General features: G+C 37.4%; 1 protein-coding gene across 1 annotated transcript; it reads left to right on the top strand.

Moving 5' to 3' along the window:
- The first annotated feature begins 1,688 nt into the window (after nt 1-1,688).
- Nucleotides 1,689-5,912, top strand: LOC148038910 (uncharacterized). The gene is made up of 5 exons (XM_087674797.1): nt 1,689-2,824; nt 3,255-3,605; nt 3,923-4,369; nt 4,528-4,653; nt 4,905-5,912. The coding sequence occupies exons 1-5, from the start codon at nt 2,633-2,635 to the stop codon at nt 5,478-5,480; spliced, it is 1,692 nt and encodes a 563-aa protein (XP_087530923.1). The 5' UTR covers nt 1,689-2,632; the 3' UTR covers nt 5,481-5,912.
- Nucleotides 5,913-22,591: the final 16,679 nt, after the last annotated feature.

The raw sequence follows: 22,591 nt of genomic DNA, 5'->3' as shown, positions 1-22,591 counted from the left end.
CTGACGATTATAGAATTTTACCTAATTGGCTGAGAGAATATGTACAATATGAGATCACAGAAACTGCACACCATATATGAAACGAGGAGACGAAAGTACATCACAACAAATTGTATGCAAAAGCTATGTTGTAATGAAAGACATTTAGTTCAAAAAGCATACTCCAAAAGAAAGAGACCCAAGATAGATGAAATGTGGGCAAGAATAAAGCAACCCAAAATAGACAAAATGTTTAAAAGAAGAAATTGGTCCAACATAGACAAACAACACTCAAAATGCTATCGCTTTAGTTTTTGGCCAAGAATAGATGATGATTTGGCTAATTTTGGCAAAAACGCAGAAACGTAAGAGTGAGTAATCATAACGAGACATGTGTTGTAAAAGTTTGCATGAAAAGCTGTTGTCTTGTTTGTTTTCTTGTTTTTAGTCCAGTTTACTTGAAAATTGACATAACTTTTGATACAGAACTCCAAATTGAGCACAGATTTGATAGGAAGAAAGCTTGTGAGCCCTAGCACATCACGAAAACTAGTTTTCTTGAGAAAGGCATTTCCTTAAGAGTTTCCCAAATAGAAACTTTTAGGGTGTCCAAGCAAGGCATATCTATAATTCAACATATCTACAATCTAAAGGATGATCGATGATGATTGAGTGAACTTCTTCTATGCTTAAAATTCATAACCTAAGATGCTCATAACATACACAATACATCAAATTTAAACATAAAAAGAACATGAATCAAGAATAGAAGAGATACTACATAGGTATACTTTTTGATTTTCTTCTTCGTGAAATTAGTTGTAGTCAATTGTGATAGGTCTGATACTATGTTGAAATGTGAAGAGAGAATATATGTAGAGATGTGATAGAGAGAGAAGAGACACACCATATACACTCCTAAAGACTATATCATTTTGATCACAATCTACATATATATAGGTGAGACCTAGTTTAGATAGGGTAAGCTATATATAGCTCCAACAAGGCCCACATGAATGGGCGAGCAAGCGCACATGTGATAGGCAGACAACGGGCCGGATGGGGCATTACTACGTGGCACCCCGTTGTATTTTGCAGGGGGTGTGGGGGGACTACCACATGGCACTGCCCCACCCCCGCTTATTAATATAGTAAAGGTATGCTACTCATGCATGTTTATACATGATGGGAGGTTATAGAAAAGAAAAACCTTTTTTTTAAAGGCCAAAATTTGATGTGCATGCATAATAATACCAACCAATAAAGAGCCCTAGCTTGCTGAATTTCAATGTGACAAAAGTTCATCTATTAGACATTTATTGTTTTCTCTTTTTTGTAATGTATGTAGAGAATGTTTTAGCTTTATTTTGATGTTCCTAGTTTGATTACTTGGCACTTGATACCAAGGTGATGACAGGTGTAGTTTGGTGTGCGTCAACTCTTTATGTGAAGTACCTTCATAATATATTATCTAGAGGCCCTCTTATTGGTTATTATTGTAGTTATCTCACTAATGGTGATACATTTGCTATTTACATGTAAACATGCTAATAGATTCTATCGTGTTTTAAGGTTCTACACTTCAAATTTTGAAGGTTCTTATTTGTGTAGTTACATGCTTTGCTAGCCACAAACCAAACAACATATAACAAAAAATTCTTACAAGCCATGAAACTTTCATCATTGAACAATGTGAACGTTTGAGACTCAAGGAAGAGAGCAGAAAATCTACGAGACATTCCAGTGGTTGATAAAGCCTGTAAAGTTTGTTTGAAGCTGAAAGATGATTTTGGGAGGTAACACCGTCGTGAGCCCGAGATGTTGTTGACTTCGATAACGAGCACGTATAAGTCACGATGCTGATCTGCCATGAAACACCCTGCAAACTTTTCGGTCATCACGGTGTTAATCCCCACTCTTCTTGCTGCATGCGTCTTCTCAGAATCACAGTCCCTTCAATCGCATTTGCAGAAATACCTTCCTCAGACCATTGCTCTCTAGCACCCGCCCATCTGCTTAACTGAGATGATCAGACCATTGCTCTCTAGTACCCAGCTGCTTTATTGAGATGATCTGTGGGGATAAACCAACCTCGGCTTGATTACTACTCCCTGATTGAACAGTGAATCCATGCTGCATCTGTGATCATTCGCATGGGGAAGCACTACTTAAGTAACAGTCATCCACTGGAAGGCATTATTGGCTTCAATTGGGCATCTGTATTGGATAGCCATGGCAGGCATGTAGAGCCAACACATCCGACATTCTGCCGTCTGGAGGTCGTGACAATCGAGGACTCTTGCAGATAGTGGGGCTTGAGAAAAATCACGGCATAACATGCTGCCGGCTAATCCTCTCTTTGATATGAATTATTTATCAAACAGATCCTTTACCGTGTGGGATTGATGACAATCCGGCGAGTTACTGAGAAGATTTTAGCTTGTATTCTGCCCGAAATTTGGACAGGTCTGAATGGGGAAATCAGAGAGGTGTGGACAAGCAATAAGAGATTGAACTGTAATCCAGACAAATTGAGCAGAGCTTGGATGGGGATTTGGAAAGGCAGGGAGAACTTAGAGATATTACGGGAGGTCAAGTTTTGGGCTTTTTCAATGATAACTCCATTGATATAATCCAGGTGCACGGGACCACCATGTCTGGACATAAAGGGAACTGGTTAGCTGCAATGAAGGAGGTGCTTCGGTCTCCTTTGCCTGCTCCAAGTAGCTTCGACCGAACCTCACCTGCCCCATCACAAGTCCACAGGAAAAGTGTAGATAGCTTCCTTGCAAGATTGGGGCCAGCAGGCCCTTTTGCAGACAACAACCCTTTCAAGCTCCAAGAGGTAATTCTTCTTATCACTATTCCCTGAACAACACATTCAACAGAATCTAGCTGCTAACATTGACTTGCTCATGTAGCCTTGCTCTCTTGATGTTTTTCCATGTTTATTTGCACACACACTGTGTCGCCATCTGGTTGAGTGCATATGTACTTGTGCAACCTCTTCGCTTTCCTGTTTTGCAAAGTGTTATTCATGTTGTATCATGATCACCATTTGTTTATGTGACTAAAGCAATGTTGACATCTACATATTTGCCTCAGATGGAATCTCTCGACTCTGTTTCCTCTATTTTGTTGTCGATCCATGTCTATAGAATTTTGTGCAGAAGAATGTAGGCCAATGCTTTGCAACAATAGCTTCCTGGTTCTTCATGTATATTGAGTACAGTCAAGCTGGTGAATCTTAAAACTACAATTCTCTTGGTTTGCAGAGAAGTTCAACACCAGAACCTCAATGGCAACATGTTCGGGGATCCCCACATCTTGATGGAAAAGGAGAGAGACTACATCCAGCGGATCAGCTGAAACTGCATCAAAATAGTCCATTGATGAGACCAAACCCATTGCTACGAACACAGCAGGATTCTAACAGACATGCTAGAGCAGTGGCTGCTGCTTCTGCTGCTGCAGCAGAGGCAGCCGCTGCTGCTGCGCAAGCTGCAGCAGAGATCATGAGGCTCACTTATGCCCAAGAATCTGATCTAGATAATAAATTTATGGACATAACCATGATGCAGGAAAGGGCAGCAACATTGATTCAGGCAGCTTTTAGAGGCCACCTGGTATGTTCAATTGCCATCCATTAATTGATCAACACTCATGAACAAGATCAATTGCAAGGTATCCACTTACTTCAAGCATCAAGCTTGAATTATTCACATAATTTAGTCTGGGATTTCCCTTCAATGCTATTTCGGAAAAGGAATATGAAGCAGATTGAGGCTCAAGTCATCATGTCAAGCACAAAAGAGAGATTGTATGAGTTTCCAAATCGAAGGATTGGGTTGTGAAGGCTGCCTAATATTTATAAGCACTGTGCTATGTTGAAGTTTGAGTATTACCTTGATTAAAACAATCTAATACATCACATATTTCACAGGCAAGGCAAGCCCTGCGTGCTCTGAAGGCACTGGTAAAGCTTCAGGCAGTTGTTAGGGGTCATCTCGTTAGAAGACAAGCCAGGATTTCCCTCAAGTGCATGCAAGCCCTTGTCAGGCTACAAACAAGGGTAAGAGCAAGACAAGTAAAGACCATTTTGGAGAAAGAGACTGCGAAACAGGAAGCTGACAAAATACAGCAAATAAAAGCCAAGGAAACTTACTTGAAGCAGCAGAGAAAATTGCAGGAAATGGCCGCAAAGCAAAGACTCATACAAGCAGCAGAGCAACAGGGCAACTTACCCAGCAATGCCCAGCCTCTGAAAACTATGCTTGGAGAGGGAAACTCACCACTACATGCTGGCAGGTCAAATAAAACAAACACTATCAGTAACTTTCAGCGTCTCAGATTGTTGGACACAGCATCCCACAGCAGCTCTATGAGAAGTGTAAGTCTATATAGAGCTTTAACTTTCACCTAGTATGATCATTACATCTTCCTTTGCCTTAGCAGTGGTCCAGGATGCTACAGTTGGTGCATGATAACCCTCCTTGAATGTACTTTATTCCAGATCATAACGCATTTTAATTCGAGGTGTTAATGCAGTCAGATGATATGCGAGACTGGGACAGCACTCTCTTCTCCAAAGATGAGATTGAAGCAAGGGCTCTCAAGAAGCAACATGCAGCAGCCATGCGGCAGAGAGCGATGGCATATGCAGAGACTCGTCAGGTACATTCTTCAAAATTGCCTCGGACATGCAATCATTAAAGCATCTGGTAGGAGCTAAAGCATGCAAGGTGTTAGGAAGGTATGAGGATGGCAACAAAAGTGCCCACTTAAGTAGTCTTGGAAGAGTCGCTCAATGATCAGCATGCAACCAGCTGCTTATCTATCTAGTACCAAAGTTCGATGAATCATCTGAACTTTTGGACATTGAAGTGAAGCAAGTTATTCCTTTTGGTTTGTTGTGGCATGTAAAGAGGGGCACAAGGCCTGGAGGAAGCAGCTCTAGGAGAGGAAGCCATGACTATCAGCATCATCATCATCAGCAGCAGCAACAGCAGCGAGTCAGCAGGTTGTCTTTTAATGAGACTGAGCCGGACAAGCTACATCGTGACTGGAGCTGGCTAGAGGGCTGGATGGCAGCTCAAGGGCCAGCATTATGGGAGTACAACAACAATGCACATAGTAGTATAGCTGGTCCATGGGATGGTAAAGCTGAATATGACAGTGGCAACCTAAGCCATAGCCACACTAACCATGACCACAACCAGAACCGCAGCCACAACCGTGTCGCTTACAGCAGTGACGATGACGCTCCGAGTGTGAAGATCATCGAGATGGATCGCATTGGCACTCCTCTCCCTTCTTCCCATCCTCCTGTGTTATCCCAAGCTTCTCATGACTCTCATTATGCGAACACTAGTCCTTCCCCACATCGTTCAAATAGTCAGGATGATCTGATCCTTCCAAACAGATTTCCGGTGTCATCTTCGGATCTATCCCCTCGCCACTCTCTCCTCCATGGATCTGCCCACCCACGATTCAATTCATGAAGGCTTGTAGGATGCTTCCTTCATTGTCCCAAAGGATGGTGTCTACTTTCTCTATTCCTCTATGGGCTGATATAAACCTATAAGTCCCTCCGTGGGCTTCTTAGAATGCTAGAGCAAAAACATTGATGATTGTAGTATTCCAATATCTCCATAAAATGCATGGTCAAAAGATATCAAAGCACCATTTCCAATTCCTTGGGTGAAGTGTTGCCCTTCTAAGCTCATCTTGTGTTGTTTGGGCATTGTGACTAGAGCATCTAACTCCAACATTTTACTAGTGCTTGGACAGCGCCACCACAACATCCTCCACAACAAATACAAACACCTTACAAACTTCAAACTTCAAGCCTTTTTTCCTTACTTTTTGTAGTTCTTTCTCTTGGCGATGGGGAATTTTAAAGTTTTTTGAGAATGATCAAATTGTTGAATACATTGCAAACTAAAAGAGCTCGATTTGTCTTGCACAATGATTGTGAATGTAAAATGTAACAACTCTCACAAACAAAAAAGTAGAAAATGCTCAATCTTAACATTAAAGACTCTTCTCACCTTTGAGAAGCATTTCCTTCCAAGTTGTATATTACTCCATGTTACAGTGAGGTACGTTTATTGTCTAGGGTTTTCTTGTAAGCCTTTTTACAAGTTCTCAATCGTCATGGTGTACCAAGAATCCAATATTGCCATGGAATGTTATCTCAATGCCCTATTATGATGCTATTCATGCTCTCTTCATGCTAAAGAAAATTTCCAAAGATGTATGCTTTGCCTAGCCCTGAAAGTTGGCACTTTCATTTTCTGCTTCAATTAGATGAGCTCATGCTATGTTATCTTATGGAGAAGTAATGCAAATTCATGTCAAAATAAAAGACATCTCATGCAAAGTAAATGTAGGTCAGTGCATTAGGATTCCTATCAAGTGAAGTTTCCAAAGGTCAATCCATGCTTGAAGGTATTATGAAGAGTCCTAACAGGCCAAGTTTCCAAAGGTTAATTCATGCTTGAAGGTATTATGAAGAGAAAGACCTTGGATATCAAGTCAAGTTTCCAAATGTTTGAAGGTATTATGATTAGAAAGACCTTGGATATCATTCTCTTGCATATTGATATAACAACCAAGTGAGTGCTCCAACAATGATAAAGCTATGTGTGTTTTTGCATGATGTAGGGCATGCTAGAAAGGCTGTTAGCCATGTCTGCTTTTGTGAGAACTATATATATATATATAGGTATCTCATGGTTATGTCATGATCCCCTCTTCTTGGGATGAGACCTAGGTGACCACCAAACGAGATTGTTGAAAAGAAAATGGGAGGCTCACTCAGAAAGAATGAATACAATTTCCTTAAGTGTGTTGCCAAACAAACTCTTTGTTTCATGAACAACTTATCTTAAACTTTAGTTATAAAATAATGTCTAAGCTTCTTATGGGGTCATCATAACTCAAAGTCATCAAAGGAAGTCTCACATTCTTCTAAGCTCATCATTGCCAATTGACAAGCCTAAGAGAAACACAATGTCTCCCTATTGATTCCAAATTGGTGTGAAGCAAGGTACTTAAAATTGTATAAGTGGACAAGTTGCTATATCTAGGTTGTGTTTAGATTTTCTCCTATTCACAAATCATGTTAACTGGCAGAAGGCTGCTTTGATAATTCTGAGTAATAAGGATTCAATTTAGGACAAAATGGGTGGCTTCATGTAAATTTCACTTCTCTACCCCACTAATCCAACAAGAAGAAAATAGATACATGTTCTTCATGTTGATAAAATCTATTGTCAACTAGGATGTTTGTATTCTTGCTTAAATCAAGTATTGTACAAGTTGACTAAAAGTTTTCACTTTAGTGATATGGTAAACATCATATATATACATCGATCCTACTAAAACCTTGATTGTGCTCTCAAAGTAGGGTGTTAGACACTAGGTTGCTTTGCCATAGCTCTTGTTAGGCAATTACCACAAAGGGGATTGGTAGCATGAAAACTTTGCTTTTATTGGGCAAAAACATCTTACATCCTATGCAACTTTGTATGAAAGTACTTATGCCACTCATGGAAATTGTGCTATCATCATGTTGGTGTGATGCGAAGTAAAGTTTTACAACATTTCTTACACTATGGATATTGTTAATGCTTTTGAAAGTATAGAGCTTGTCTACTTTGTAATTGCTTTTTCTCATGAATAATTTTTGCACTATGAACACAATCAATGAGAGAGATAGAGAGCCATGATTTAATATATAAATGTACATAGAATCATTTAAGATTGTGTGCAATGGATTCTGCTAAAGGAATGTATGTTGATCTGCAAGAGTTTCATTTGAAGCTACCATTATAGAGCAATACTATAAGGAGATCAAAGTGACCATGCACTTTGATTCCCTTAGCCAATTGGTTTGGAAGCATACTTTCTCAATTCTTATTCAACATAGAATGTTTATACATAGAGATTTAGTTTCTACACTCATTTATGTGTAAGGACATAGGAAGCCATAGTGAATATTCCATAAGGACAAATGTGGGTGAGGCTACCATTATGGAACTTTTGAGGCTAATTTTTGGTCAAGAGGTCATAACTTGAGCATATAGACTCCGAATTTGTCTAAGTTGATGCGTTAAAATGCTCTCATCAAGATATTTCCAATGACATATTGCTGAATATAGTTTTGAGGCACAATGGATATAGTTATTAGTGAATCCTGTCCTTTTAATAGAATGATGGTATGGCTATTCTTACAAGACCCAAAAGTGAGTCCAAATTTTCTTAAAAGGTGTTTAGATATTGGCTTGTAAGATCCCCACATCTTATAAATATTTTTATACCTCTATATAGGATGACTAACACCATTGCTAGTAGCATCTCCATGATGTTTGGTAATGGCATGATGGTGTCACCACCATGAAGAACAAAGTCATATAGCATGGAAACATTACTTTTCTTGGGAAAATTGATTTATAATATACTATGTAGCTTTGCATGAAAGTACAAATGCTACTCATGAAAATGGTGCTTTCATCAAGTTGGTCGGGCTTTTCGATTTTGCAAGTGATTTTTTCACAACAATGCTTATGCTATGGATATAGCTAAGATAAATTGCCATGATTCAAAATAATGAAAATAGATTGGCACAATGAATTGCTACTTTGTAGGACCAAGCTTGTGCTACATACTACAAAGCTTGTGTACTTTGTGATCAATTTTTTTCATGAAACAATGTTTGCACTACCAATACAATTAGTGAGAGAGATAGAAAGCCATGATTTAATATATAAAGATACATTAAAAAATTCAAGAATCATGTGCAATGGATTCTACTAAAGGAATGCTATGCCATTTTGTAAGAGTTTCACGTGAAGCTACCATAAAGGAGCACTACAAGGGAAGCAAAGTCGCCATGCACTTTGATTCCCTTGGTCAACTAGTTTATAACCATACTCTCTCAATTCTCATTGAACATATAACGAGAGATAGAGTTTCTGCACTCCTCGTGCAAAAGGACATGGGAAGACAAATCAATTAGATGGGAAAATGCCCCAACTTAATACTTGGCACTATCATTGTGGCATTACCACCATGAAGAAGCAAATCAAAAGGAGCATAATCACCTACCCTAGCAAAAGAGTATACATTCTGATATAGTCTTACATCATTGTAATTTTTGTGGAATAAAGATAGTCTTTAGCATGTGCAAAATTTTACATTCTATGTTGAAAATTTCATATGTACACAAACATAACCCACATGTACATATGTGCATGTCTCATGGAAACTTTGCATGCATTATAGCCTATTTTTGTAAGTAGAATAACACCCACCCTTTTTGCATTCACTTGAAGGGAAACTTTTAGAGTTTCTGTATCATCATCGAGTAACTGAGTGAGAATTTCAAGTCAAAGTAAAGGTATTAACATTGTTACCATTTTATTAATTCATGCTTGGAATGAGGACCTATTAAATAACAAAATGAAGGAAACTAGCAAAAAACCCATAAATTTCAAAACTTTACCTCATCAACACATTTGAATAATGTATAGTTGTTGGTGTGTAATGCAATAAAAGTATTGTAAATTGTCTAGTTTTTATCACCCTTGTAGTGTTGGGATCTCATGTGTAGTCCTTTCTCCCCTTCACAATATCATAACATCTAATAATGACCTCTTTTAGTCATACACACACAGGAGGGAGGGATGGATGTTTCCTCTTATTGGAGATTATTTTCTATTTTTCTTCTCTCTTTTTCCTCTTCTGGATTTTTGTGCTCTATAAGGTCAACATTGTGGTGTTGACCTCTTATTCTTTTAAGAGCTCACTCTCCCTTCATGCATTTACTTTTTACACAAATTCCCATTAGAAGAAATTTGGACTCAAGTTTGGACCTTTTAGTTTTAGAGAGAGAAAGCCCCTCAATCAATACAGGGAGAGCTATTGTTATATGAAAAAATGGGGTTTTATAATTTTGAATTATTTTATCTCATTTTAAAATATTTTTGAGATTAATAAAATTTAGGTAATTTTTGGGCACAAATTTGTGGAGGCATAGAGAAAAGAGGTATTGGTGTAATTTAAGATACTAGATATAGACATTTCTTACTAGACTTGGACAACGTTGTAGTCTCTCAATCATTTTCTTGAAATTCTCGAATAATACACCGACACCTTTCCCTCCATTATTGTAGTATCCCTATCCTTTTCTTGAAGATCTCAAACAGTCCAACAAAGTGCATTTCCTCCCTCCATTTTGCATAGCATTTGCTATTCTCTCTTTTCATTCAATATCTTGTTCTGCTTTGTCTTCTATTTTAATGGAAGCTTCACATCCCTGATACCCTTCCTCTTCTATTTTTTGATATTGAAAACCAAAGTGAATTCCTACCACCATCTCTATTTGTACTTGAGTCATGTTATAGATAAAGAAGAGGAGAGGTGAATCAAAGATTTCAAGCTCGAAGGACTTAGAAAAAAATCATGGGGATGCTTACACAATATGCATACAGAACTAGCCCATTGATATGCTACATGATAGACCAAACTATAAGTTCGAGATACATCAAGAGGCTTTAGATTAGTCATATGTTTCTAGATTTTGCTAAAGTTTTCTATTTTTGTAGATATATATCCATCAAAACTTGAACATTGACAACCTATTGAAAGCATAGTTGGAATCTTTGATGCATTTCATGGTTCTAATGGAGTGAGTCAACTAGTAAATATTACAATCTCCATGCCATTACATGTCTTTGTGGACTTATTTTATGATGAGAAATTTCAAAAAACATCATTGATGCTCATATGCAAATCAACAAAATGCTTCGACTTCCTAGGTCAAACATGGGACACAAAAGAAGTGTGTGGGATTGCATCCAAAGTGCAAATAAAAAAAACCATCATATGTAAGTATATGATTGTATCACAAAATTTTATTTTGACTTTCTATTAGATTAGATGACACTACATGGATGGAAAGATTGTGGCAATTGATCAATACTCACAAGATAACACTGATAATTTTATGACGATGTTAGAGGTTTGGCTAGAGGATGAGATCTTTACGATGCTTAATGTAAGGGAAAACATCTCTTTATGTCAAGTGTGAATAGACTTAGCAAAGAAGAGCTTAAATATCCATACTATGTATCTATTCAAGTGCAATGGTTGCAAGGTAAATAATATATGTAATTTGAAACTGTGTTAGATTAACTAAGATACAAGTGTTTTTTTAAATTAATATTTATTATGGTAAATCTTATGTATAGGTATCATTAGAGAAAAGAAAGAAATAATTCATGTAGAGAGTTCTCACAAAACAAGTTTTCGTCCTGCCACAACCTACTTGAAAGAAATACAAATGTAATTTGAATTGTAAAAATGATGAAAAGTGGTACAAAGACAATTTGGATTCTATTGCAAAGATGACTTTGCAATTTGATTATAAAGATGTATTTTCTATATAAGGGAAAAAATTTTGATTTAAATACAAAGTTTTGTGGCTATACCACCTATGTGCTTGAGCCTATCTACAATGTTTACACTCTCTCCATATCCAAACTCGATGCATCTGAACTGTCAAAATCATAAGTGATATCATTAAACCATCTAAATTCATTAGGATGGATAAATGTGGATGCAGTGGACTTGGGGTGATGGGCATGGTGGGGGAGACACGTAAGTCAGTGGTATTGAAGTGTTTCTGTGCAATGTCTAATTGATGAGATTCTCCATCATCTCGGCTTTAAACATAAGAATGTCATCATTTGTATAATTTGCCAAGTGATCACCTTGCATAAAATCACACAAAATGAGCTAATATTAACAATTATGCTATGTTAACTTAAGAAAAATTAAACATACATTGCTTGTCTATAACTTGAGCAGATGCTCTAGGAGCAATTTTTCATTGTAGCAAACTCTTCAACTGTAGCTGTGGGCCGTCACCTTACTTTGGCACTTTTTTTCTCTAACATCTCATGGTCTTGCAAAATAGCCTCAAAGCCCTTGATAATATTTCTAATAGATCTCTTTTGGTAAAGAAAAACAATGTTAACTCTCTCTCTCTCTCTCTCTCTCTCTCTCTCTCTCTCATAGGCTTAAGGAACTTATTGATTTACATAGTCATGTTTGTTGAATTGATAAGAAAGCATATTCTTATTGCAATATCGTACAATATGAAGCTCTAGTGAGATCTAGATAGCAAGGAATAACAAATTTACACAAAAAAACTTTAGATAACTTAAACAAAACATATCAAAGAGTTCCTTAGCTTTCATTATATGCCATCATGAGATACTACAGAAGATCTAGATTGTAGTTCCTATACCCAGGGCACACATCCAAAAATGATGTGCTCTCTTATATTAGCATTATTGATAAGATAGAGTCTAATATCAATAGCTTCTCTTGTTGATAAAATGGAAGATTTACAAGAATTAAGTTTCAAAAGCAAATCAACAATAAGTATCAAGCCATTTGTTTACAATGAAAAACATGCAAAAATTTTGAAGTATTATGATTTAACTATACATTAAAACAACATTCATTGTAGAATCATTCACCTCGTTATAAAGGTTTGCAAGTACTAAAATATATTCCTTGTTGAAGCGAAAAGCACTTAGCTACTATTGGTGCAACCTTCTCATGTAGATAGTGTGCTCTTTGTCTCAAGTACATCTTATTGTTCTTTACTTATATTTTGTGTATTCAGTCTTGTATTACACAAATAAGATGGTCATTAGAAAAAATATGGACTCTCTTTTTTGACCCTTAAGGAGTGAATAAACAAATGTAGGCTTAACCAATGAAAGAGCTTGGATTCCAGATTCATGTAACATGAATCTTCTAGCCATATCTTGGCCCAAAAAAATCTTCCCTCAACAATAAAATAAGGGGAAATGTGGGGAATACAATATTGTCACTTCTTGGAAGTTTGTGACTTGAATTTTCATTTTCTTATTTTTTTAATGTTTGAATTTTCATTTCTCCCCTTTTCAGTTTCCCCCTCTTTCTTAGGTGGAACTCAAATTTATTATATCTATTTCCTTGCTTCTTCTTTCTTGATGAAATTTTATAGCCTCATTATTGCTTGCCCTATCTGTAACCCTATGAAATTTCATTTCCTCTACACAAACACAGAGTGAGTTTCACCTGTTTTATGAGAGTAGAGCTTGTTCTACCAAGGCCCTAAGATTTTCTTCACAAAATTTTAAAGGTATATTGTTCTCTTCCATGGATGTTCTATGGTAAAGTTTTATATTGTTTGGACAAAACTTATGCAAGTTATGTGCATTCTCTGACATGCAATTTCTTTTTTTTTTTTTTTGGTACTCTAGGAGTCTCTTACAATCAAGAACAATGATCTTTTGAACACTTAACTTATTCTTCAACATCTTAGGGTTTCACAATAAACAAAGTTACAGGTATATTGTCTTGTTTTTTTGTTACTTCATAGTTAAATTTAATCTCGTTTGGACAAAATGTATGCAAGTTATATGCATACCGAGCTTTCCTTTGTTTTTTTACTCCAAGAATCTCCGAGGGTGGAGAACAATGATTTTTTAAAAACTCAACTTCTTCAACATCTTTGGGCTTCTTTGCAAAGAGAGCCACATGTATATTGTCATTTTTTTCTCTTGCTCCAGTTTCAACTCATTTGGACAAAGCCTATGTAAGTTATATGCATGCTTTGACCCAAGATTTCTTTTGTTTTTGTACTCCAAATTTTTTTTAATGAAGGAACAATAGTCTTGTTATAAGTCAACTTCTTGTTCAATATCTCTGGGCTTCTTTGTGAAAGGAATTACAGGTACAATGTTTTTCTAAAAAATTACTCCTTTTAATTTTATTTTATTTGGAGAGAATATTTACAAATTATACACATGCTGATAGGTAACTTTTCTGTTTGGTTATTATAGGTGTCTTCATGGAGGAAAAATATCAGTAACATACTTGCAGTGGAGGTCTTCAATAGGAAAGATAGCGGCAGTAATTGGATTTATGATATGTACTATAAGTTGGATTCAATTTTGATGCACCCAAGTACTCAAGGGAGTTTCAAGGTTAGGCATAAGGATGTTGTAAACCCTAGCAAACATTGAAAATGCAGAAGTTTAGAGTTCAAAAAAGTGTTTAATAAAACAAGTACAATAACGGAAGTGTTGATCCAACATGTTTATATGCACAAACAAATATTTGTACACGATAATAACTACATTGCAAATTATAAACAAAAGAGCAAGTCCTTAAATTTTATCATTGTTTATTCTTTTGCATCAGAGCTGTTTTTAAAAATCTTTGTAGTGTTCTAATTCAATCTTGTTTTACTGATAGCTCTATATCCATCAACTTTGCATGAATGACAGAATGTGGAATGTTGAGCGGCAAGTTACATATTTGGCATGAAGACATACGTTCTTTGATCTATGATAATAACTCTGCAAGTCAACTTACAACTCAAAATATATATTTTTATAATTCATTGTATGTAGTAGAAAGCCAGAGATCACATCATGTCCCATTGCTGCCACTATCTAGTGGTGAATGGTTGATTGGTAGCTTGGAGTTGTCAGGAGCATGTAAGTCCAAGATAAAATCTGACATCAATAGTGCGATGAAACCCACCACAAGCTCCAAAGATGTGCATCTTAGGTGGTTTATTCTATCCTCATTGTTTACACATTTATTTGGCTCATGTGATAACCACATATTCAAGAATTTGGGAATTTTCATAAAGTTTGGGAATTCCTAATGTGATTAATATTTGGACACATGGTCAAATCTTATCCCCTTACTTGAAGGTGAAATTTTGTCTAGATACTATATAAGAAATCCCTCGAAGTCCAACTCTCTAATATGGGGTTAAGATTTAGCCACTTGGTCAAATCTTTACTCTTTATTTGAAAGTGAAACTTGGGAGATTCCCAAATTCTCTAATGTGGTATTTGATGTTCTGAAGCAAAAAAAGATTACTTATAAATACAATTGTCCATTTGAGGAATGGATCAGTAAGCTATTGGGTGAGTCTTAGCAAGTCAAAAGAATACATTTTGATGAGACGATTGAGTGCAGGGTCAATCAATTTGATCTCACATTTAGGTAAATCTTTTTTGCTACTTTGCATGCCTTGATTTAATTGACATAGGTCTTGCTTGGATGAATTTTTGTGTTAGTTGCATTTACTTACCATTATTTTGGTTTTTATTACAGGTATTTCATCACTGGACAAAATCTATGCATTTTCTTTCGATATAGAAGATGGCGATTTTTGCGAGGGGAGTGGATTAGCTTGGATCAAGATACCCGAGATGAGACACATACAACTCTCATAGATGTGGTTATCTTGTGGAACAGTCATAATCCTTTTGTGTAATGCGTCTGCTCGTCCACTTGTGGGACATGTCTTAGCAGCCCATTGGGAAGAGAGTCTAGAAAGCGCCACCTTTGGCACTCGCAAGGAATGTCATAGGGTTTGCGATCTAGGTCTTCCCGAGTCTGCCCCAAGTGGAAGTATCCGGCCATTCCCACAAGACCGACCTGAAGTCAGGGTTTCTTTTCTATCAGCAAAGTCTCTAGGATGTAGTTAGCGTCGAGCTCCAAATGACCCACTTTTTGTAGGAACAACAGAGGCGAAGCGGATTTATGCTGCGCTTGGTTTATGGGGAATGGGAAACGAGAGGGATGCGAAGCTCAACCTCTCTACCCATAAGGCATAGTCCCATTCCGCTCCCCTAAAATAGCATAAATCGGGATTCTAACTCTACCGACTCTAGGTCTTCACAGTTTTGTTATCACATCTTTTGAGAAAAGTTCCTAGTTAACCGGGATCACCCTTCCGTAGGACGGACCCAAGTCACATCCACCGCACTTTCCTCGGGTTGCTTAGTTATCTAATTACCTACCACATTATGTTTGACATGCAAAAGCAGCTTTCTTAATTAGTCAATTTAAACACAGGTTCCTTCACGTCATTTATAACACATACACAAAAACAAAACAAACAGTCCTTTTATCAAACAAGTTCCTTAACTTATCTTTAAGTTAATCTTTGTCTCCTTCCCATACAGGAGAATTATGTATCCCTTCTGTCCAATAGAAGTACCTAGTCCAAATCTCATGAAACTGAAATTTTCATCCTTTATCTAGAATATGATCTTCCAACATCCCAGATGTTAGGCTCACGGGGATCTCCAACTCCATTCTGGAAAGGCAAGGGGTGTCCAGAGCTCCACCTGACCCACAAGCGGTCTAAGAGTGAGATGCCATTTCTATGGTTGGCCTTTTCACCACTTGACCATTGGCCTGTAAATCGAGTAGTGCCCTCTCGAGATAATCCACGATGTGATATTGGAGATGATCCACGTATGCAAAATATCCTTCCTTAATTAATCCAATTAAAATTCACACACAATCAAAGAAATCAATCCTAATATCATATTCTAAAAAAACATTCCTTTATTCCCATGGTAACTTGTCATTACAGACCCCTGCCATGCATTTGCTATCAACACAAGCCTTGGAATATTTATCCAAATCACAATGCAACAATCCCTTGATTGAAAGAAAAACATTTAGGGTGTTGTTCAATCAGCCAACAACACTAATTGTATTTTTTTTCCAAACAATACAATAATAGATGCGACAATAATTCCATTGCATATTCACTCTCCCCCTTGGGGCCAAAGAGTAGAATTTACTTAATATTCCCTCCTTTAGCCTAAGGCATATGCTAAAGGTTCCAATACTATACATGACGTAAGTCCTATCATTCCAATGCAAATTAATCAATCTAGCAAGAGCATTTATGTCTCTTCTCTAAGTAACAATTATCTTTTAGCATTTTCCTACTATGCAACATTTTTTCTTGGCTTTATCTTCCTTTCTCCCAAGGCAGGGAGTCGCATGTCATCGATGTAAAATTTACATAATATCTCCCATGTATGTACTATGTATATGCATTTGCAAACTTTAAACAATATTATCCTTGGTAAAGATTAATCAAAGACTCATCGATGCTCAATACTTTAGTGTCCCATATGTTGCTTAAGCTATGCATGTATTCATCACATAGCAACTAGGTGCAATTTAACTCCCTTTGATACAAGCACTTCACAAACTTTGTCTTTGAATATTTGAGATGCGATTTATCCTTTTCAATGACCTATTCTAGCCCCACAAGGTGTGGAGCCTAATGCATCTCTTGCGAGCATTAAAACAAGTATCTATCAATTTGAAAAATACATTACTCATGCCCGGTACCACATTTGGATTGATAGTGATGCCTTCGCCTAAAGCTCTGTTGCTGGTTGTAGGATTGTCATCCACACGCGATATTTTTCACTTGGAGGCCATCATCCGCAAGTAGACTCAAGAGATTAATAAGGTAGAATAGATTCGAGATGGGAGAGCGAAAGAGAAGATGGTTAAATCGAGGATCGAGATAGAGGGAAATTGTGCAGCCTCTCGGGGTAACTCTTCTCTCTCTCTCTCTCTCTCTCTCTCTCTCTCTCAAGCTCTCTCTCACAATCTCTTGGAGGGGTATACACACTCTCTCTCCCTCTCTCTTTCAGCCTTTCGAGGTCTCCTTATGCTCCCTTGTGCCTCCCCATGCCTCATATTTATAATGAATTAGAGAGGAGAGGATAAGTCTGGACTTTTAGTTCTATCTTTTTAGGATAATATCTAAAATATAATACTGTTTTTTTCCCCCCAAGAATCTAATATTTTTGGACCATTCAAACTATACACATCAATACTAGTGATTAATATGGCTCATAAGTCCCGTTCAAATTGTACTTTTCGTGAAGGGTGGCTATGGTCCTTATCAATCCGAGAAATATTTTAGATTTATTACTCTCAATTTTTAAAAAATATATTTTAATTGAATGAAAATTATTAGCTATTAATGCTAGTTAGTTTTTACCTTTAGTTAGTAATCTTACTAACTTATTAATTGACTAACTAACTTTCGAACTAACCAACTAACTTTTTTGCGTGGAAATATTACATTTTTTCAGCGCAAAGAGTCATTGGCCCATTTCTTTTCTAAGACAAGAAATCCAATTAATGTCCAACAAGCTCCTTTGTAAATTCTATTTCAAGAGCATCCAAGAGCAGATTGAGGATATGGCACCATAGTATGAGATCTTAGATGAGGAGTTTGAGTGGTTGCAAGAAAGCCTTTTTGGTCCTTTACCCGATTACACAATACCTTCCTAGAAGAGAGACGAGGGTGGCCCAGTTGTGCAGGTGCAGACTTGGATGCTCCATTATGGCAATTAGATGATGCAGAGAAGGTAATGTTCTCAGTTTCACGTGCAACTTCACGAATAGGGCCTCTAGGGCATCGGAACCCTCAGAGTAAATTTTTGTCAAGATCGAGCCCCTAGAGCAACCCATGTTAGAGGCTTGCGTTTGGGGGCTTGAATACGCGAGCCTCTGGCCATGGCTGCTCTAGGGGCCCAATTTCGACAAAAATTTACTTTGAGGGTCTCGATGCCCTAGAGGTCCTACTGGTGAAGTTGCACGCAAATTCGATGTACATATCTTTAGCACACTCCATGCATAGTGAGTCTAACACTGAACTTGTGTAATGCATGACATTGTCTATATTGATGAGTTTTCATCTAGGCAAGGTGGCCGATCTGGTAGCCAAGGAAGGGTGTAGGATGACTTGGCATTGAAGGAGTACATTGGCCAGCTTGTGAGTGACATTATTGTATTTCATAAGACATACTATCTAGTTTTTGCTGAGAACTTCCTGAAGTTGAGGGCACTAACGAAGGCTGGGCCCTTCAAGACCATCCCGAACAACTCCAGCTTCTTGGAGAAAGTAGTGTTTCTTTGACGTTCGAAGCTACTCTACTTATTCTCTAGTACTAGGTCTAGGCCACTTTTTTCCATGGTGGCTTGTGGCATGGTTGCTGGTGTTCAAGACCCTAATGTCATTAGACATAAACTACTAGGGGAAAATGTATTGTTGTCTATGATCAAAAGAAGCCTAGGAGAGAGTAGATGTACTTATTACCAAATGATGTCTCATCACCAATGTAATGCACTTTGTAATCTTCTCTTGAAGTAATGAAAACTGATGTTTGTTGGATTTGTGTGCAATGTAGTTTGTCATGTGTGTCATTTATCATTGTTTTTTACTTGAATGTTATGTTTATTTGTTGGATTTATATACAATATGATTCGTACCCTAAATTTGACATGCAATGCTTTATCGAATTTGTGTGCAATATGTATTCGTTCAAATGCATGTAACGATAACTCAAATACATAAATTTAAAAAATAACAAGTGAATAAACAAAAATAAGATGCGCCAAAAAAATTGTATTCATATTCATAACATTTTACATGGGATCCATTACAACCAAGGTTTTACAAAATCTCTTTGGAAGCTACATTTCGTATATGCTTAAGTAGTACACCCTTATCGTTGTTGATCTCTGCACAAGGACTATCCTTCCATCGCCGGAAGAACCTCACTATCCGTAGATCCCTGTCGACGATGATGACTCTCCTTGTATGTACCATTGCATAGACCAAGTCCCCAAACAAGTCGATAAGGTAAGCTTTGGTAGTTTCTTGTAGTGCAAGGAGAGCATGGGCAGTCCAATGATTGGGTTGTTGCAAACAAGCGTGATCCATCTGGGAAGTGCCTCTTGCTGTTTAATCAATATGTCGCCCATAATCTCCTACACCAACTTTTGGAATGGAGCCTTTGGTATCAGAAGATGCGTGGTCTTCTAGTAATGGCAGATCTCGTGAAGAGCCAATGTACTTGGCCTCCATCAATGCTTGCGATGTTGGCATGGTGGTGGTGGAGATGGGGGAGGTGGCCTGTGCATGGGATTTCAAGGGGATGTCTCGAGGCCTCTTGCTTGGTGCATGCCATGTCTTCTAAGAAAGAAAACTCAAAACTCAAAAGTGAAATGTGTAAAATGAGGTGAAACTTTAAACTTATAGCCAAACTTTTTAAAAACCCTTGAACTTGAATTAATGTATCTAGGCTTTAGAAAAATATGACTAGTGATCCAATTGACATGAAATTTTACATGTGGACTCCTCTAGGACGACACATCAACTACCCAAAAATAAAGGCCCCATTAGAAGCCTTTGGGACACCTATCCAGAGGCTCACATCTGCGGCCATTCAGGGCCCCATACGCGAGCCTTCCAAATACAAGGGCCCAACGCGAGCCTTTGGACATGTGCCCCAGAGGCTTTTGATGGGGCCAATTTTTTAATATCCATGAGTTTTTATGATGCTTGACATCATGTGGGTGAATTTTCACTAGATTCTGATTTATAAAATTGACAGTTTAATCATTTTTTGAAAATGCATTAATTGGATTATACTTCCCTGATAACAGAAAAACTCACCATCGAGTGTGTGCAAGTGCATAATATTAAATGTGTTGTCAACTAAACTACATGAAACATTGAAAACTTAAAAATCCACAAAAAATAAGTCATGGGTAAAATGGAATATTGCATATCAAATATATTGTTTCCAAACCACTAAATACAATAAATATATAGTGCATTATCCCATGTACAACTGATCACTGATGTATGCGTGATTGTGCATTGAATTTATCCTCAACAAAACTACTTATAAAATTGAAAACTTGAAAATACGCACAATGCAAATCACGGCCAAAATAGAATATCACATATCGGATTTAGCATTAAGGAACCATACATAGTAGATAGTGCATCGCACAAAGTACAACTAGAGCTAGGTAAAATTGAGCTCCATTTTGTAGGTCATTGCTATCAAAATACTTGAAGGTCTATCGGAAAGATAACCCAAAACTAAGCTCCTTACAATCTACAACCAAATTTGAGCCAAAACCATAGATACACCTCTGATGGAGCTAGTTGATGCATCGAGACCTCAGTTGTCAATTTAGAATCTCGAGATTGCAGGTTGATCCTTGTGGGAATGGCCGGTACCTTCCGTTACGGGGTGGACTCTAGGAAACCTAGACGATAGACCCCATGCATTTTCACGAGTGCCGGGCAAAGCCATCTAGGATAGTTCACCGACGATGGACCACCAAAACGTGCTGCCAAGGAATTGTTAGGCAAGCATGTGATACGTGGTATTAGAGCATAATTGAAATTAAAAATAACTATGGTTTTTAAGACTAACTGTTCTAAGTAATAATCAACCTACCAATTGTTAAGGGATAAACTTCGACAAAATAATGAATCATGGAACCAGTTCCTTATTTTTCGAGCAATGTAGACATCTGCGCTAAACTCCACAAATGACGAGGGGAGAAGAGAAATGATGAGGATACTCGATCACCTATATGATCCATCCCCTGTGAATCACAAAAGAAGATGGTCCTGGGATGAGCGTTATTGTTACATCGAGGCCAATCGATTCTTCAACATGCAGACTAATCTAAAAAGCCTTGAATTGATGGAAAATTTAAAAGTAGTTGAGGCCTTTATCTTTTTTCCATGTAGAAGGAATCCACTTATGATTACCAGTGGTCGGCAGATACGTCTAGACTATTATGTCTATGACAAGATACTGAAGGTAATTCCACCCGACATGATTATAATCCAAGGACATGCAAGTATCAAGATTACCATATCCATGGTTTTCCAGATATGCCAATTTCCATAGTATAGGTTTCTGGACATAAACAACAATTGGCATACTTTCTTCTACATGAATGTAACTGATATCCATCCCTCAAAAAGAAATATATAATGATATCCTATTTTGGAAATTGTACATAGCATCCAATCTAATCCTATTGACGTTGATGTACCTCTACTTATAAACATATGCCATTTGTAAATATCCCTTACTTGTAAAAATGGTAGCTTATGGCTTCTGCTAATAATAAAAGATAACATCAGCTAGATTTTGTAAAAATATTGTGCTCTTTGGCCCATCATTGTTTTACAAAACTAGTAAGATATTTTAATGTGAAAACAAAGCTAAAAAGTATAAGCACTAAACTAATTCGTGAAACTTATAACAACCCAGGGTAATACAGCTATCGCTATTCCGACAAAAATTCAGGAGAAGAAGTATCTCCTTAATTATGTTAAGCCACCGGAATTTGATGGCAAGGGCAAAGACGTTGAAGCCAAGGCAGAGATTTGGATTGAGACCATGGAGGATTACTTCACTGTCACGGGAACTACCCTTGCTAATCAAGCTATGATTGCCAAGTTGAAATTGATCGGTGAGGCACGCCTATGGTGGAAACAATGGTGTAAAGACCAAGGACTTGTTGAGACAACTATCACTTGGGAAAAGCTAAAAGAAGCTATCCGTGGTCGATATTTTCCAATAGCTTATCGCACACTAAAAATGAATGAGTTCTTTAACTTAAGACAATTGGGAATGAGCTTGGAGGCATATTACTCAAAGTTTATCTCACTGCTTAAATATGCACCTTCTATGACTATTGCTCAGTAGTTGTCTAAGTTTTGTCATGGATTGAATGCTCCTCTGAACACACGCCTTGAATCTATGCACCCAACTGATCTGCAAGATTCTTTGATTCGTGCAGCACCTCTTGTTCAAGAGATTCAGTCAAAGCTAAGGAATAATAGGCTCTGGAATCAAAACAAAGGGACTCCATG

This window comes from Lygodium microphyllum, chromosome 3, assembly GCF_053477565.2.
Source record: "Lygodium microphyllum isolate KBCC chromosome 3, Lygodium_microphyllum_v1.1.10, whole genome shotgun sequence".
Taxonomy (NCBI): Eukaryota; Viridiplantae; Streptophyta; class Polypodiopsida; order Schizaeales; family Lygodiaceae; genus Lygodium; species Lygodium microphyllum.
This window is presented reverse-complemented; position numbering and strand designations above follow the sequence as displayed.

Coding starts and splice junctions, on each gene's coding strand:
- LOC148038910 (XM_087674797.1), top strand. CDS start 2,633: ATGTCTGGACATAAAGGGAACTGGTTAGCTGCAATGAAGGAGGTGCTT. Junction 2,825..3,254: donor ACCCTTTCAAGCTCCAAGAG/GTAATTCTTCTT, acceptor CTTGGTTTGCAG/AGAAGTTCAACACCAGAACC. Junction 3,606..3,922: donor CAGCTTTTAGAGGCCACCTG/GTATGTTCAATT, acceptor CATATTTCACAG/GCAAGGCAAGCCCTGCGTGC.